The sequence below is a fragment of the Phoenix dactylifera genome, chromosome 18 (genome assembly GCF_009389715.1).
Source record: "Phoenix dactylifera cultivar Barhee BC4 chromosome 18, palm_55x_up_171113_PBpolish2nd_filt_p, whole genome shotgun sequence".
NCBI classification, from domain to species: Eukaryota; Viridiplantae; Streptophyta; class Magnoliopsida; order Arecales; family Arecaceae; genus Phoenix; species Phoenix dactylifera.
This window is the reverse complement of record NC_052409.1, coordinates 6,134,424-6,153,228: the sequence shown is the minus strand read 5'-3', so window position 1 is coordinate 6,153,228 and position 18,805 is coordinate 6,134,424. Positions and strand designations below refer to the sequence as shown.

The following is an 18,805-nucleotide window of genomic DNA, read 5'->3' as shown; positions in this document are numbered from 1 at the left end:
AAATAACGAACTTTATATATATGTGTGTGTGTGTGTGTGTGTGTGTGTGTGTGTGTGTGTGTGTGTGTGTGTGAAATTAAAAGATGTTGATCGGATGATTCATGGGGTGTTCGTGGCTTTGGCAAGATTTTCATATTTCTCTTGTGAGCCGGTGAGGGCCCCAATTGCACCACGCATCTTGATCGTAGCATTATGAAATTGGGTGGGGGAGTTGGAGCGAGAAGCCAAGGATGCAATGATGTTCTTGGCCAAGCCTTGATCAATTCCAAGAATGCCTCTGTTCATGGTGATCTGTTTGTAATAACTATTGTCCATATTTGAACTTAATGGTTTCTGATCAAGATCGACTGCATTATCCACCATTGCATTCTGAGGGCACCTAAGCATCAGTGTGGCAAAAGTTTGGGATCCATGGTTGGATCAGGTTGACCTGTTCCATTGAAGTTGTGGCCAATTGGAGATGAATAACCACTATGTAACTCCCAGCACTATGGTGGCCGCCTACAAAAACATAAGCCATCGCTATTTTAGTTGTGTTACAAGGAATTCTTTGTTCTTTTGTGATTCCACTCTCATTATCAGGGGCCCTCATTCATCAAAGATTGAACAGAAACAAAACTTTAAATTTTATTCCGCTTCAATTGCGCATCCTGTGACTTCGTATATATTCCTTGCATTTGTGTGAAATATTATGCTTCTAATTCATTACCAAAATCAGAGAATATTAATCAGAAAAAGCCAATTACCCATCGAGGATGGTAAAAAAATCAGAGACACAAAATAAGAGACAATAGAACAAGTTTTTTGTTTTTTCGTTGCTTTTGCTTCTTTTTCTTTTGTTATCTTTTATCGGGATAAAGCTGGTCTATTCTCCCCTCCTCCTTATCCAGACTTATCCAGACTAGATTAAGACTTGGTTTCTGGTTTTTATTTAATAATATTATTAGGAGTTAAAAAGTTGTTCTTCAGGTAAAGGTGGATATATTAGATTAATTGAGAGCTTTTCATCAAATATTGCTTCCTCTCACGTGTATCGCAGGTGCACCACCCTGCGCATTTTAAAGCGCTAGCGTACCGTTAGAAACAATAACGGCGCTCGATTTAAAAATTTCCCTTCCTTCGCCATGCGCGCGGGATGGTGCCAGCCGTCCCCGCCCTCCGGCGAGCCCTCATCTCCCTTCCCCGAACCCCACCATCGCCGCCACCGTCGTCCCCGCCGCGGCAAATCCTCCGCCTCCACTCCTTTTCTCCGACCCCCCACGAAGAGCCCTGCGATCCTCAAAACTCCTCCGCCACCCTCCTCCGCCGCGCCGCCGCCCTCCTCAACTCCGCCGCCCAGCCGTCTCACCTCTCACAAATCCACGCCATTCTCCTCTCCTCCGGCATCCTTCGCTGCTCCCCCTCCCTCGCCGCCAAGCTCTTCCTCTCCGCTGCTGACCTCGGCCTCATCCACCAAGCGCGCCACCTGCTCGACGAAATCCCCGGCCCATCCGTCCCCCTCTGGAACGCGGCCATCCGCCTCCACTCCCGACACGGAGCCTTCGTGGACGCTCTCCTTATCTACGACAAAATGCTTCACCAGGGAGTGGTCCCCGATGGCCTTACCCTGCCCCCTGTCCTCAAGGCCTGTGGCGGTCTCCCCACCCCTACCGTTGGCCGTGCTGTCCATGCCCACATCCTCCGGCGGGGCTTTGAGACTGACCTCTTTGTCCAGAACGGGCTTGTTGCCATGTATGCCAAGTCCGGCTGGATTCCCTGTGCCCGTGCTGTCTTTGATAGGCTAAGTGATCGAAATGTGGTCTCCTGGACTTCCATAATCTCAGGTTGTGCCCAGAATGGCTTCCCTCTTGAAGCCCTTCAGATTTTTGCCAGAATGCAGTCGTCCTCTGATGTCAGACCAGATTTCATTGCAATTGTCAGTGTTCTGAAGGCCTATATGGACATCGAGGACTTGGACCAGGGGTCATCTGTTCATGGACTGGTAATCAAGCTTGGACTTGATGATGAGCCAGATTTGGTCATTACTCTCACTGCAATGTATGCAAAGTGTGGGCAAGTCCATACTGCGAGATCTTTGTTCGATCAGGTCCCATCACCTGCTCTGATTCTGTGGAATGCGATGATCTCAGGATATGCTAAGAATGGTTTTGCCAGTGAGGCTGTCGAGCTATTCCGTGAAATGATTGCAAGACATACGAAACCTGACTCAGTTACAATACGCTCGGCAATCTTAGCTTGTGCACAGCTGGGCTCACTTGAGGTTGGGAAGTGGATTGAGGACTACACTGGTCATAGTCCATTCAAAGATGACATCTTTGTCAAGACATCCCTTATCGACATGTATGCCAAGTGTGGAAGCATTGCCCGTGCACATCGGGTATTTGAATGCATTTCCAATAAGGATGTGGTTGTTTGGAGTGCTATAATCATGGGTTATGGATTGCATGGTCGTGGGCGAGAAGCTATTCATCTATTTGAAGAGATGAAGTGCGCCGGGGTTAGACCAAATGATGTCACTTTTGTAGGAGTCTTATCAGCATGCAATCATGCAGGCTTAGTAGATGAGGGTTGGAAGTATTTCTGCTCAATGAGAGATTACGGGATTGAGCCGCGGCATCAGCACTATGCTTGTGTTGTGGATCTTCTTGCCCGTGCTGGGCATCTTGAGAAAGCTTATGAGTTCGTCAGGAGCATGCCAATGGAACCTGAGGTAACCGTTTGGGGGGCATTATTGAATGCATGCAAGATTTATGGTCATGTGGGATTAGGACAGTATGCTGCTGAACAGATATTTGCTTTAGAGCCTTTGAATGCAGGACACTATATTCAGCTTTCAAACATTTATGCCTCAGCTGGCATGTGGAGTGATGTCGCAAAGGTGCGGGTTTTGATGAAGGAGAAGGGAGTGACCAAGGCTATAGGGTGTAGTTTGATCGAGATAAATGGCAAGCTTCACTCCTTCCGAGTTGGAGATAAATTGCATCCAAGATCTAAGGAGATTTTTGAGATGCTATCTGAGTTGGAGAGAAAGCTGAAGAAGTCTGGATTTGTTCCACATATGGGCTCTGTCTTGCATGACTTGAGCATGGAAGAGAAGGAAGAATCCTTGTGTAATCACAGTGAGAGAATAGCCATTGCTTTTGGGCTGATCAGTACTGCTCCTGGAACAACCCTCAGGATTATGAAGAACCTTCGTGCCTGTGTAAACTGCCATTCTGCCACAAAACTTATATCTAAGCTTGTGGGAAGAGAAATAGTGGTCAGGGATATAAATCGATTTCATCACTTCAAGGATGGTCTTTGCTCGTGTGGCGATTACTGGTGAAAGGCCAAAGATCTCATTCTCAGCTATACTGGCTACCAGGTATTTCTCAATTCTTTAACATATTATAATTCCTAGAACTTATTGGTTCAAAATTAATACTATGGAAAATATCAGCTGAATACAGAAGTATTAAAGACCGTATTTTGAAAATCCACTGCAGTTAGATTCTAGTCTTGCCTCACTTGGGTCGCGGGGGGGGGGGGGGGGGGGGGGGGGGGGGGTGGCGGAATTCAGAGACTAGAACTCAAAGAAGGCATCTCAACCATTGCTTCTTCCCTTCTAGGAGAAAGCCAGGCCAAGATTTTTCCAAACTGTAGCAACCTAAAGGAGTAACTTAAGCCATACACGAAATCCAGAACATGAGGAATATACTTACTAGAAAGGGAACATGGAATACTATATTATCTAAGATAGATAATATAGTTTGAAAAATTAAGATTTTCACATGGAATACTCCATATGGTTGACAAAAGAGCTAATTTTCAACTCAAATTAATAAACTTCTGACTGAATCTGCTTCTTTTTTAAATACTTTTAGATCCTAATTGATCTATACGATTGCCTACAACCTCAAAATCAGTCCAACATGCGAACCTAAGATTTTTACCTCGAATCTCCAAATTACTCGGGGTCGAAATCTTGAGGAATGACACCACTCAAAATTCAAATCCCTGACCCTTCTCAGGAACTAGGGGGTTATGCTTCTTCCATCTTAATAAACTTTTATACCAACACTTTGACAAGATATATTCTCCACCAAAAGAGAGAGAAAGAAATAAATTGAAAATATTAAGATATTTTATAAAAATATTATATTCTTCAATCAGTCCTCCAAACCTTGGGAATTGAAGCGCCCAAAGTCCCAGTCAAATAGTCAATTGATTTTTTTTTTTTGTAAGATTTTCACATAATCTGCAACATCTGAAAGAAACGGTACTAACTATAGCTTTGAACTCACATGGACTGGGAGTTCAGGGCTAGGAGAGGGACTGCAGTCATGCTTCTTCTAGCAGTTGATAGGATGAGATGAGGGGTGAGGACGAATTGAGTGATCCAGGGTAGAAAGGACTATTTGAGACTACTTGGAAGAGAAGCAGATCATTATGAGTTATGGTAAAACATTAGTGGATGATTCCAGAATGTTAATTTAAAACTCAGACAAGGCCAGTTACCTTTTACGTTCAAGGTATTGGGATAGGATGGTGAAATTAGAACTCCGAGCCATGCGGCCATGAGTTGGGAGGAGATTGTGGTAAGGTAGTCTTGGGGTAGGGAGGGAGAGGGAGAGGGAGAGGGAGAGGGGGAGAGAGAGAGAGAGAGTATATATTTTAGGTTAAATTTAATGATCTTAGTGCTTTTATGTATAGTGTAGCCTAGGTTAATATTTTGACTGGACAATTCTAGAATATATTATCTACCAATACCTTGATAGCATAACACCATAAGTCATGCCTATTGCATGACTTGAAGGTTAAAGTAGTTCAAAAATTCTCGCATATCATTGCATGGATTTTTTTTTCTTTTTGCTTTGAACAACGCAAAGGTAATATGTCACTACCAAAGTTTAAATTCCTGAACCTCCTTGAAAATTAAATTCTTAAAAAAACTTATTTAGGACTTGTTTAGTTGCACGCAGATTTTTCGAAAGCTCAATAACAAATTTATTGTAAGAGAAACTTTATGAAAAACGGGAAAAAATATGCACCTTCTTTTTTTTATAAAACTCGACTTTTGTATTTATGATTAATTTGACAAGTTTTACGAAATAGATTTTACCAAACTTATTCATTTCAGTTTTTGTAATAATGCGATAAAATAGTCCTTGGAAGTAGTTGTCATTGTTTAACCTAAATTTGTTGAGAAACCCCCATACATATACCTTGAGATTCCGATAATTAAGTACATTAGAGGCTGTGGCAACACCCACTCCACCAAGCTTTCACTAGTTGAACGCTAAACCCGCGAGTTTGGAACCATTCAATGTCCCTCACCATGTAACATCTGCATAGTTTAGCTCCACAAGAAGAGGTCTTCACTCCTTACCGCCCCCATATAAAAGTAGAAACATATATCTATCCTTAGTCTCCCCTCTACTATTGCCTCCACCCTATTCCTCACCACCTTTTCTCTCCCTTGAGCCATTGAAGCTTCTCATCATCCTCTATCTCCCTCTCCTCCTCTTTCTTCACCATACCGCCTCCTCTGTGGATCAATAATGCTCAAATCATGCGAAGAAGTCTGCGGGACTGTAACAGGCAGAATGGCGGCCGGTGGCTATCATTACTGTGTTAATACACTCAAGTTAGAAAGAAAGAGCAAGTCTACCGACGACCTTCATGGCCTCGCAACCCTTGCAACGAGGCTTGCCATCTCCCATGCCATGAGCACCGTGTGAGAAATTGAGGAGCTAGTGGACTTGGAGTCTGATCCTAAGATAAAGGAGAGATACAACTCTTGTTTGGATACCTACAATAATGCCATCGACCAGCTCCGGGACGCATTGGACAACTTGATCTCCAAGCTCTATTTTGAGGGGATGTTATTGCCTAAGTCCGCTCTTAAAGGGATGGAGAGGTGCAAGGAAGCATTCAAGGATGCTGAGACCTTACCATTAATGATGGAGGACTAGGGCTACCAAAGGTTGGAGAATATGTCATACCTCATTACTACCTCTATAGAGGGATTATTATTTTTCTTTGGTTTTTCTCGTCGTTGGCTTTTATGATTTTTGTTGATGCACAAATTCTGCTCGACCATGGTCTCATGATTTGGAGGCATGGAGATGTAGATCAATACCCTTGGTCCCCATGGTGGAAGACGAAGTGCTAATCTGCCATGGAGAGTTGCGGATCTACACATAAAGAAAAGAGAGACCCACCGAGGTGGCTCTGACCAGGCCTACTTCGATGCTTAAGTTAGGCATGGCTTGGGAATAATAGAGAGAAATAGCAAGAGAATAAAAGTATCAAAGAAGAGTAATCTTTTGAGTGTCTGGCCTGGATTGCTCGGCCTAGCAGCATGGGGTTGGCCTGGAGTACTCGATATGGGAGTTCGGCCTGAAGTGCTTGGTATGGGAGCTTGGTTTAGAGTGTTCGATCTAGAGTGCTTGGCCTAGAAGCTTGGCCTGGGAGCTCGATCTAGAGTGTTTAGCTTAAAAACTCGGCCTAGAGTGTCTGGTATGGGAATTCGATCCAAAGTACTCAGCTTGGAAGCTCGGCTTGGAGTGCCTGGTATGGGAATTCGATCCGAAGTACTCAACTGGAGTGCTCAACATAGAAGCTTAGTTTGAAGTGTTTGGTATGGGAGTTTGGCTTGAAGAGCTTGATATGGGAACTCGGTCTGGAGTGTTTTGCCTAAAAGCTCGGCTTGGGAACTCGACCTGAAGTGTATGTCGTGGAAGCTCAGTCTGAAGTTCTCCGCATGAAAGCTCGGCTTGGGAGCTCAACTTCGAGTGCTCGGCCTGGGGGCTCTATTTGGTAGCTCAGTTTGGAGAGCTCGACCTAGAAGCTTGTCTTGGAGAGCTTGCCTAGGAGCTTGGCCTAGAAACTTGGCCTAAAAGCTTTGGCTAAAAGCTCGATCTGGAAGCTTGGCCTGGGAACTCGACCTAGAGATGCCCGGCCTGGGAGCTCATGTCTCGGATGGCATGGAAGGGCAGCCTTCAAGGACTTATATTCCGGTCTCCAAGGACTCGGATCATGTATGCACAATGCTCGAATCTTAGATGGCATGGAAGGGTAGCCTCCAAGGACGTGCATCTCGTCTGGAGTAGAGACAATGTGAGAGGATGGCCGTGGAAAAGGAGTTGGGCATGGAGGTAGCCATGAAAGCTTGGGAGCCTTTCCGTGGGAACCTCTCACTATAAGGGCTTGTTGCCATAAGAGCTTGAGAGCCTCTTCTTGGAAGCTTTTCACCATCTGTGCTTTGGAGCCTCTCGCTGTTCCTCTGTCCTCTTTTGGAGTCTTTTGATATTGTTTATATAGAGGTGGGAACATGGATCCATTACGATTTGGAAGCGAAAATCAAAGGATTGCCGTAACCTTCTTTCTTATCTGGATTCAAATTTGTTGTAACCTCCTTTCTTGTTTGGACTGCGCCAAGAATTCTTTTTTTTTTTTTTTGAATTTAATTTTTTTCAAAATGCTTTCCATGTGTCTTACTCGTGATAGGCGGATTAGGCCACATCATTTTTGTTTTTAGTATGGCAAAGATAAGGTTTACGTTTGCAGTTTGGAGAAATTTAATTGTGTGTATAGATCTTATATGCTTGGGAACCATTCACCTATTGGCTTAAACTTTTGGGTTGAACTTGCTCGCTGTTCCCCGCTGTTCCTTTTAAGACTCTCACCATGTGCCACTTCTCTTTAAGTTTCTAGAGAAAGGATCTTACTAGCGTTTATATATTCATGGTTCCACCCATCTTTTAGCTTAAACTTTTGAATTGGACTTTAATAAAACAAAACTCATATACAAATTTCGGGCTCAGTAGTGCTTATATACTTATAGGCACATCCATGCACCAACTTAAGCATTTAGATTAGGCTTTAGCAAAGCTATACCCATGTACAAATTAATTCCAAACTTACAGGTGAGGCATGGGTCCTAAATTGAGACCCAAATCTTAATTTGGTCGAGTATGGATGAGTATGGATGAGGGAGATCCAGTTAATCCAAACAAACTCAATAAAATCAATTCAAAAATCTAAGTCCTCCTTTGAACTTGGTCTTAGACAAATGCCAGATTCAATCAAGAGATGACCCGATCAGCGAAGTGAATGAATTTGGTCTTAGACCCTAGGCCAATTTGAGTTGGATCTAGATTGAACTAGATACCCTCCAATTTAGCTAAAATTACTGTTTCCAATGCTCAGACTTGTACAGCGCATGACAGTCGTAAACCAGACCCAGATTTCTCATTTCCTCCCTGGTTTCCCCACAGCTCCGACCCAGAATCTTATTGGACCAGCGTTTCCAGGTATAAATGTCATCACCAGGAAAATTACCAAGACTGGGTATTGGGAATTTGGGTTTCATGCAGCATACCCAGAAACAAACCATTTAGAAACTAACCATTAATAATTCAGTAGCCTTTTCCCCCATCCAACTAACACAAACATAATACTTGGCACACAAATTTTGATAAATCGCCTCTTCCTCTGATGGAAATAACAACTATAACTCCTTCCATATATTCCTAATTTAATATGGTAAATACCAAATGCATTACTTCCTACCCAAACATGCACACCAGTTAAAAGCACCACAACCACCAAACGCGAAGCGGCTCTTGTAACATTTTCTGATTTAACCATTCCCGCGTGAAGCAGGAAGATGTCGAGCAGTTGCAATCAAAACCGTCAAAGTATCTTTGAAAAGATAGCCGACACAGTAGGAGGCAATGTAATTCTATAACACGATCCAACATCCAAGGAGTAGGCTATCTTACGAAGAATGAGCTGGCTAAGTTATCAACATAGCTGGCTTGTGACGGGATATCGCAGACATCAAGGCAAGAATGAGTTTGACAAAATCAACTGCTATCTTACAAAGAACTTTGTGCTGCATGATTCCATCCAATCAGTAGCAACAAGATCCTTTGTTAAACTGGGACACGTTTGCCTCTGTATCGATCAAAGAACTGCATGGGCAAGAAATGAAAATAAACAATAAAAATGTTTAGCCAAACTTTCAAGGATAAACAAGTGTCAATAGAAACACCACCCCAAAAAGGAAAGTTCCCAAGGTGACAGCCTGCGGACACGTCATCTTACCGATGTTACAAATGGCTGTTGGAATAGCCAACCAAGCACAGGAATCCTTTGCAAGAAAACTGCAAGGGTCGGCCAGAAGCCACTGCCAAACAAAAAATAATCAGCACTCCAGACAGTTAATTTAACTAAAAAGGGAAAAAAGCATCAGGAGTGGTGGTGTCCAGCCATTAACTTTTTTTTTTTTTTGGGTGAATCAGCAGCTCACACTACCCTAGCATGAGCATTGCCAGCTACATCAGCATCAAGCAAACAACGTAAAGCAAAAGAAACAGAAGACTGCTGAGTCCAGAAAAACTCTCCAGAGTGGGGTGCAGCGAAGAAGGCGACCCAGTCAACCATTTGGTTCGCTTTCCAAAAGACATGCCCAACATTATCACTCGGAAGCGGGTGCCATTAACATTATTCACCAGCTATCTAGCAAACCTCATGATTTGAAAGCAAAGAGTCGCAATGCCTAATTTTTCAATGCCAATACCTAACAATGTGAGCCACTCAGCCTAGACAATCACTAATGCTCAAAGGCGCAGAAGAAGGGTATACTAACCTGAAAAGAACAATGAAACCATACGACTCCAAGATCATGCCAAAGACAGGCCAGCCAATCAGGACCAGAAAGAAGCCAAATCCAAACGAGATTGTACCCTGTCACATCACAACACACTTAAGTTACATCAAAATGGTTGCTGAAATGATTAGTTGACTTACGGTAACAAGCAAAAACCTTGTAGTTTTTACGCTTGGTGAAGAATTGCATGGTGGATTTAAGTCCGATGGTTAACATGACACCTGACAGGAAGAGAATCTGAGACGGTCCAAAAAAAAATGATGGTTGAGCAGGCATTCTATCAATTTATATGGGGAAACAATACTACAAAAATAAAAATGGAATGCATGAAAATAGATGGGAAAGAAAAAAAAACCTACATTCCCCATTGCTAGCAGTCCCTTGTCAAAGAAGAAAATGATTCCCAAAAATGAAAAAAGTATACCAAATCCTGTCAGTCCCAGTCCAATCTCTGCTTCATATGCAAACTCAGGTTAGGAGACAGCAGCTAATGCTTTAAACATCATGAATATACAATAATAAATGATCTTATACCATCAACCTGTGTCTCTTAAATAAAGAACCAAAAAACAAAGACACTTTAAATGCAAAATTATAAATGGCACGGAAGCACAACTCAAGGAGCCCAGAGGATTTTCTCATTTATGAGATAAGAAAAGGAAAAAATTAATTAGACATCCAGAACATAATATTGTAATGGCTATTTTGGCTTTCAGCCTGTAAACCTAAATGAAAAAAAAAAACCCAATCTATTTAGGACATTGTAGTTCTTTAGTTCTAAATATATACCTAGAAGATACTTAAATTAAAATAGCACTGACGGTCCTCATACAATATAGGGACTTTTAGATTCTCAACTATGATAATCATCAGTATCTTGCAAATGAATGAGAGATGCATTTGTAATGGTATATACAAGGAAGTACATGGATGTGTATAGATTTTCCTTGTGTATATAACCACATCTTGTTCCAAGCCATTTGAAAGGTGATCAGTGATATCAGCAAAATCTTTGGACTGCACAAGGGCCACCCTGTCCAATCCTCTCCACTCCTTAGCTGAATATAAAGCTTAAAGTAATGTCTGCACTTGTGTACACAAAACCATTTGTACTTTGTAGGGTAGATGGGCATGCAAAAAAAACCCTCAAAGAAATTCAGAGCCTATATGCTAGTTCCACTCTTTTCCTCTTCTTTCAAGATAACAATTTCAGATTGAGAAGGTTTTGTATTATATTAAAACTCAAGGTATATCTTAAAGCATCAAATGATGCATCAGCTTGTTGCCCTTTTCACACTACCCACAACTTGGCTTAAGGCACTGAAAAGGATCTACTACCTCAATGCAAGACACTCCATATTGGATGAAGATTATTAAAGTAATTGACATGACTGGCATCCACATAACCATGACAAGCTCTCTCAACTACCAGCATCCAGGACACTCCAACATGAATGAGGCTTACATAACTAATTAGTATGACTGTCAGCCGCTTAACAATGAGGGAGTTCAATCAATTTAACCTAAAAATTATAATTTATAAAAATAGATCAAGCATGACAATTTCTAAGCCAGGGGACATAATAGAACTATGCTAGTCAGTCAGGATTTTCCTTTCAAGAAGAGGGAGAGGGCAGAAGCCCACCCAAATTTATTAAGAAGAAATATTTACAAGCCAAATGAAAAGAGGAAGAGTTAAAAAAATACTACGAGGAAAGTAAGAGAGTAGAGCCCTAGCAAAAAAAAAAGAAAAAAAAAAGAGAGTAGAGACAACAATCCAGAAAGCTTAAAATTCAAAAGATTTTTGGACTCCAGATAGATGCATCCAAAGTCCGCAATCTCGATACCATGTACCATATCGGTACGTTATTAGTTTGATACAGTAAAAGTCAGTATAGTATACAACCCATAGCAACACAGCTCCCGAGCCCTTTTTCTCACTTTTTTTATCATGGTACCATCCAAAAATGGGTAGTACGGATCGATATAGTATAGTACACACCTAGTTTAGCTTAGTACGAGGCCTATCCTGACCCAGATAGTACTTTCATAGTGATTCCGATCCAATACAGTACCATACTCCCAAATCATGCGGTTCATAGTAGTACGACAAATATTGGATGCACCTACTACGATGTCTTCCAACATTTGAGTCCCCATGCTGCAAAAATTGGATGTAATTTTTCAAAATGGAAGACTAAGTACAACCATATACACCCTTCTATATTTTCAAAGTACTACATGTTTTCTTCAAGAAGTATTATTACTTACAAGCAATAAGCATCAAAGAGACTTTCTCAAGAGGACATTATCTTTAAGAAAAGGTTTCATTTAATTTGCTTCCATAGATGTGCTATTTAAGTATGCTAGTTTTAAGAGAAAAGTGCTTCATAACTAATGGATGGAACAAGAAGGGTGGGAATGTAGGGGTAGCTGAGACATTATACTCTTCTCAAGCATGTCATTCCAGCATCACTCTTTCGAGGTGAGTATTTAATTCAAAGTGGGCAACTAGAAACAAAAAAAAACATCTTACAAAGGATGGTGAGCGAAGACAATGTAGCTCTAGTTTCTCTGGACTGTCTAATATTGCAGCTGACACTAATATTCATATGTTGAAACCTTTTTTATGCATAGATATAAAATTGCTTGCAGTATTCAGTTACTTGTGAAACATGAGAGATTATGAGATTGAAAGTTTCACATCCTTCCTAACATGTCTTAAATATTTCACATCCCACGTTGCAATTCCTACTAACTCTGATGTGCTAGGGATATCTGGAAATCAAAGGATTAGGAAGCCCGATGATACATAATGCTGGTTTCAGAAGATTTCTTCCACTTTCTTCATATTTAAACAAGATGATCTGAAAAATTTTGTATTTGGAGCAAATGTCATGCCTCAAGACAAACTCCCTTATTGCATAGCTATGAGCAGAAGGATCAAGTTGTGCAACACGAGGTTTATATAACCCCAAATAATAGACCTCATCATTATATCAGAAATGACAGCCAACATATACACAGTTCAGCCCAGACTGGGTATAAATGGAGATTAAAATATTGGCAGTTATAGTGGGTGATATTAGCCACTATACAAAGAAAATAATAATAAGTAATGGAAAAACAACATCATAATTTACACAATTTCCAGCTGGTCTAAAGTTTTGAAAATACAAAATTATTATATTATTAAGACGTACAATGGATATGTGGATTGCGACAAAATAAGGAAAAAGGTGGAATGATCATAAATCACGTATGCATTACACCACCTACAAGCATGTGACAGAAAAAATAGACTATGACATGCATTAGGCAAAGAATTCATACTTTTGCGGTCATTCATCTCAAAAGAAACCATCATGCCAGGCTAGAGACACACAGCAAGATGCTGGTACGCAACAACCTGCAACAGAAATAACTTGGAAGAATTTTATTAGATTCAATTCATCAATGTCCACTCAGCATAAAGAGCACTAAATTATAAAAAGCAAAATTTTGTAAAAGAAATTTGATAACAATGAGGCAAAATTTTTCTCAAGATATGATCAGCATGTGGGAAATAATAAGTTTCTTGCAATTACTAAAGTTCAAAATAATCTTGTCAGTTAAAATCTAATCAACTTTGACACTCGTGGTGGTAGCTAATTCGTGACAGTGTAGTTGTTCCGTAGCTTATAATATGCACATTCCTTTTGTCCCATCTTTTGTTTTTTTCGAAAATTATGGATCCAAGAGAAGGAAAAGGTGTCCACATCAACATTTTCTATCGCATGCAAGCATGTGCATGCACACACATTAGTACATGAAGGACACTAGAATATTGTGTTATACCAGCTTACTTCTGTCCTTCCCATTACCATGTGCAAGCACGTGAACACACAGAGAAACTGCCTTTATTATCCATGTGTAAGAACACAATTAGCATGAGGGCAATTATGTTGCTCATAACGCTTTCCCCGTGCTATCCTGGTATTAATCTTAGCTTTCCTTCTATATAATTCTTCCCTTTTGCTATATTATTTACTCTTTCCTATTTCTTTGCACATTGATGGCTACGTGCAAGTATGTTTTCACAGATAAGTCTCTCTCTCTCTCTCTCTCTCTCTCTCTCTCTCTCTCTCTCTCTCGCCCCCCCCCCCCTCTCTCTCCTGTTGTAATCCTCTTGCTGCAGGCACATCTTTACTGTTAATTTTGATTATCATTATATTTCATGCTAACATTGTGTATGATGAACTCTTATTTCACTTCCCATTTTCTTCCCTCTTTTGTCAGTGATTGATGATACATTCATTATATGGGTCATGTTCCCCATTATTCTGCTTCAGAAAAAATTCACAATCCTCGTTTTCAGTGTTTGATAGAAAGATTTCTTCAGTTATCAATAAAAGTCATAGAATTACTTCTTAGATGCCATATCTCTTTGCTGACACTTCCACCATAGAACTAAGCTGAAAAATAATGATAAAAGATGAAATTCCATCAAGTAATGTTTCTTCTCATCTATCAATCTTATCTACTCTTGAAGCTTTAGATAATTCAACATCGCCACCTAAATTGGCTAAGCTACTTTGTAAGCTTAAAATAAGTATATATCAAGTTGGACATTTTCTTAAATTGTATTATTACTGTCATGTCCTAACATCAGCATATATTCAACCTTTGATGTATTTTTTCAACATTAACTTTATAATTTTGCATAACACAATTTTTAGTTCTTTTCTAAATGTTAGCATGTGTGTTAACATACTAATTGACAAAATAAAAATTGTATATAGGTAGCATATGCACACATAAAGAAAAGGTAGCATATAAGTTTTTTAAACCAATATCTCCTATATGTATCACAATGCCAGATCTTAGTTACTGACGTTGAACGAAATTTAGTCATAAACTAGCTAACAGTTTGCTTCAACTAACTCTGACCAGCGAAATTTGAAGGAATCTTTTTATGTTAAACTATTGATTCTGCACGCACATGTGCAATGCATGCACCAGCAATTAGCATAAGGAAACGAGGGAAGAAGAAGAAGAGACATAAAAGAAGAAAATAAGGTCTCTCAATTAAATATTGAATGTCCCACACCAAGTTGACCTTTCTTATTGAATCTTCGAACTTACATATTGGAGAATCATACACATCATTTATCCTCCATCATACAATTCATCCCATCCAATATGAACAAGGTGAAGAACATAGATATCAAAGCTCTTAGATCTCATTTTTATTGTTATAGTTTGATTTTCCATGATGATCTAGCATTTAATTTCTTTTTAAAATGATGTTTCCAAAGTACATTGAAATGGTGCCCTAAAGATAGCTAAACGGGGCACCCTAGGAGTTTAACCAAATAAGGTGATGCTTTTTTTTCCTTGCCTAGGTGACCTATGTAAGTTCCTAGAAAGCTTAGGCACGATCATGGCAAATGCTTAGACAAATGCTCAAATGCTTGGCTTTAACCAAGTTTGCCCAAGGATAAAGTCAGTTGGCTTGGCACTAATAATGTTTTCTTGGGCCAAATCATTTCAGCTCAGGCATCTTAAAGGGTATTTAAACAAGCATCCTGGAGAAAAAACCAACTGAGACAACCTGAACAAGATAATGGAAAGACGCAGTTCATTTTTGGACAAAATCAGCGCTACCTCAGCACTGCATCTCAACTTGTAGGATATTCAGTATATAAAAGAGTCCACATAATTCAATGCTGAATATGCATTAATAATCTTAAAATAAAAATCCACGAAGCTTTCACCTGAATTCTTTATCTATCCTTTAAAAGTGTTTCTGCAGTTCTCAGATTAATTCATTCACAAAATAGAGGTCCAGAAAATTCATAGTGCACTAACAATAGACGTCAACAGCATGCACCTATATACTGATCTCACGTTCACATAACAGAACAGAACATGCGCTGCTGGAATGGTGCACCGAATCACTAGCAATAGTTTCCTTATAGGGCGACGTCAGTACATATGGAAGTGCGTACATAGGGACTGTAAAACTGAAGCCCATCGAAGCCCGTTTTAGTTTAAGTAGGAGTTTGTAGATTGAGATGCTGAGTTAAATATTTCCCACGGAAAATTTGATTACTCGTCTTCTGAATTCTTTATAGGGAGCGAAGAAGGGGAAAATGGTGGGCAAACAAAGCGAACCACAAAAAAAAAAACCGAAAAATATCTCAGAATCAACGGTAGCACTAGACATTCCAACAATAGAGAGGAAAAGAAAGCTCGGTGGGCAGCCGAATTTATAAGCAACGAACAGTTATTCACATGAAGTCACCTGACAATTAAGAGTAAGCTCCACATTCATGACGATAGATGCACCATGAGATTAAAAGCGCATTTGCGAAAATCTAATATCTCAGTCATGAACAGATGGGGGAAAAGCAATTATAATTTCAAAGATCTATAGCACAATCGGAACATTAGAACAATTAAACGGGAGAAAAAAAGAAGAAATTCAGAACTAACTTTGTGAATTGAGAACCCAAGAAGAGATCCAATCTGTCTCTTGACCTAGAACATGCAAAGAACAACAGAAATCCTATGAAATTCGGAAGAAGAACCCTCTTTCTTGAAATCCAAAGAGTAGCCAACGAAATTAGGACGTACGAAATTGCCAATTAAAAGAAAATGAAACCTAAGAAGAAATCAGCAACTGGAGATCATATTGATCTCCAAATTAGAGCAGATCAAGATAACCTCAATACAAAGAGGAATCATTAAAGAACCTATCAAGAACCGGAAAGGCGCGAAATAAAGAAGAGAAATCGATCGATGACTACGAGACTAAATTGGATCCGGATGAGATCGGTACCTTTCGGAGTCCTCGAGAGCAAGAGCAAGCGAGCGAGCGAGCGAGAGAAAGGGGTCTAAAGACTCCCCTCCACCAAGCGAGGCGAGCGAAGACCTCTGGGGCAAGAAATCGGCCGGTATTTATAGAGGCCGAGGCGGATGAGGAGGAAACTGAGAGCGCCCACCGCGTTCCCACGCCTCGGAATCGGAATGGGAGGACGGGAAGAAGATCTCGGAGAGCAAGGAGGAGGAGGAGGGACGCTTCTAGGTGAGGTCTCACCGTTTCAGGTCGAGCAAATCAAAATTGGTAAGAGAGACTCAAATGCTTGAGCTCTCGGGCACCCTCAAGCCTACCGTTGGATCATCCACTGATTGCTTTGAGATCTGCGCACTGGGTGATCCAACGGTCGAAGGAAGGTGAATCCTTTCGCAGGAAAGAAGACCCGATCCCCGCGCTTTCATGCGAACCAGGAGTTGGCTGCCAAAATGTTGTGCCGTTCGGGATTTCCTTCCATTTTCGCTTCTGCTTCCCATGATCTTCTTCCGTGACGAGTATTCATGGAGTAATACTTTATTAGAAAGTAAGCTACTTGACAGCAAAATCAAATACGTTCTTGCAGCAAACAAATGCCACTACCTAGGTGGAACGCATCCTGTTTGTAGGAATGTCAAATAAGCTCAAATGAGAAATCCAGGAATCATGGAAGCAATCACCTCGCCATCACCGCAATTAGAACTTGTTCATCATGATCTTTTCAATGCTTTCATACGTACAATCTCTCTCATGTAAGGATGGAGAGGTGATATTTGTTTCTGTTGGAAAACCTTTTAGTTAATATTGTTATTTTTCTTGATTATTTGATAAGTAGGAAGTTTCCCACACATCAAATAAAATAAGTTACAGATGCCACCCAGCTTGAGGCTTGCTATGAAAGCGCTTCTTTTAGGTTGATGGCGATCTATTCACAAGATATAAGTACAATTTAACAACAGAGACATTGAACCAGCCAAATCTAGATATAGTGAAAATCAGCAAAATAAGTTGATGATAATTTCTCTCAATTCTCTTTTTTCCTGAATCCACTTGAGTTCACTCATTTAGTACTTTAATTTATTCTCTTCTCAATCCCTTACTTAATTGAGAAGTGTCAGGAAATAAAAAATCAAACTTTATCCACTCAGCAAACCAAGTTATAAAATCTAAGATTAAGGATTCATATTGAACTAGGTATTTGTTTAGTTTTATATCCAATGTGGGACTACCTTAAAAATATAAAAATTTTGAATTATTTTAATAGTAAACCAATAGTTTTCATCAACCAAACAGCATTAACTCCTCACGCAACCTAATCTTCTAGCTGTCCTAATTAGAACTTAGCTGCAAACAAAAATGTGAATTTTTCTAGGATACAGGGTCCAGATAGATCCTAGGAACAGAGGAAAAGATGATGCCTCCACTATTAAGAAGTTCATTGAAGATCTGATAAAGAAAACTCAGGCTTGTCCAGCAAGAGGATGGGCCTTGAATTCCTGCATTGTCAGATTTGTGATTGGAAAGTTTAAAGGGATGAAGTATCATTCTAAAATGAGGTAACTAATAGCTTCTTTGTTCTCTACATTGGCATAGAGACGAGAGAAAAGGATGAAGAGAGGGTGGTCATCAATCCAAACATCTTTCTAGAATTTAATTGAGTTGCCATTGCCTAAGTGCAATTACTCAAACAAAGGGGTCAAGGGTCATGACAATATCATTTCAACTTAAAAGATGGAGCTCTTTTTATCTCACAACTAGAGGGAGAACAATAAGTAGCTTTAATGATCTATTTCCAATATTGGTCCTCTCATGAGAAGCCTTTTTTTTTGTGTATTGAGAGAGAAAGAGATAGAAGCCCACACGCAGTATAATTATCTCTATCATACATGTTCAGGCCAATTAGACTAAAATAAAATTAATAATATAACCAAAGTCAATCCCTAGTTTTTTTCGAAATTCTAAAGTCCGACTTGCTCGAGCGCTAAGTTAGTGAGGGGCACAACATAAATTGATCAGCTGGGCCAAGTTAATAGCTAATCTATATCCAATCCGATTTCTTACAAAAAGTAACCACCAATATAACCTAAAAAATCTAATCCAACCTAATCCTATCCTACATTAAAATTAATAATATAACCAAAGTCAATCCCTAGTCTTCTCCGAAATACATTAGTGAGGGAGGCAACATGAATTGATCGGTTAGGCCAAGTTAATAGCTAATCTATATCCACCCTAATTTCTAGAAAAAAAAAGTAATCACCAACGCATAACCTAACAAACCTAATTCAGTCTAATTCTATCCTACGTTCGTA

General features: G+C 40.1%; 2 protein-coding genes across 4 annotated transcripts; one reads left to right on the top strand and one right to left on the bottom strand.

The window, feature by feature from the left end:
• The first annotated feature begins 1,075 nt into the window (after positions 1 to 1,075).
• Positions 1,076 to 3,499, top strand: LOC103722577 (pentatricopeptide repeat-containing protein At3g12770). The gene has a single exon (XM_008813181.3). It carries the CDS (start codon positions 1,136 to 1,138, stop codon positions 3,323 to 3,325), a length of 2,190 nt encoding a protein of 729 aa, XP_008811403.2. The 5' UTR covers positions 1,076 to 1,135; the 3' UTR covers positions 3,326 to 3,499.
• Positions 3,500 to 8,394: 4,895 nt separating this feature from the next.
• LOC103722565 (vesicle transport protein GOT1-like) lies at positions 8,395 to 16,875 on the bottom strand. 3 transcript variants are annotated; one of them, XM_039115525.1, is made up of 8 exons: positions 16,482 to 16,874; positions 16,136 to 16,180; positions 12,992 to 13,067; positions 10,018 to 10,109; positions 9,815 to 9,895; positions 9,638 to 9,735; positions 9,094 to 9,175; positions 8,395 to 8,960 (listed from the first exon to the last, which is right to left on the bottom strand). In XM_039115525.1, exons 3-8 carry the CDS (start codon positions 13,023 to 13,025, stop codon positions 8,922 to 8,924), a joined length of 426 nt encoding a protein of 141 aa, XP_038971453.1. In that variant the 5' UTR covers positions 13,026 to 13,067; positions 16,136 to 16,180; positions 16,482 to 16,874; the 3' UTR covers positions 8,395 to 8,921. The 3 variants fall into 3 exon arrangements, with proteins under 3 accessions (XP_038971453.1, XP_038971454.1, XP_026666379.1); XM_039115526.1 differs by lacking the exon at positions 16,136 to 16,180 and having other exon boundaries at positions 12,992 to 13,082; positions 16,482 to 16,875; XM_026810578.2 differs by lacking the exon at positions 16,136 to 16,180 and having other exon boundaries at positions 16,482 to 16,869.
• Between the last annotated feature and the right edge of the window lie 1,930 nt (positions 16,876 to 18,805).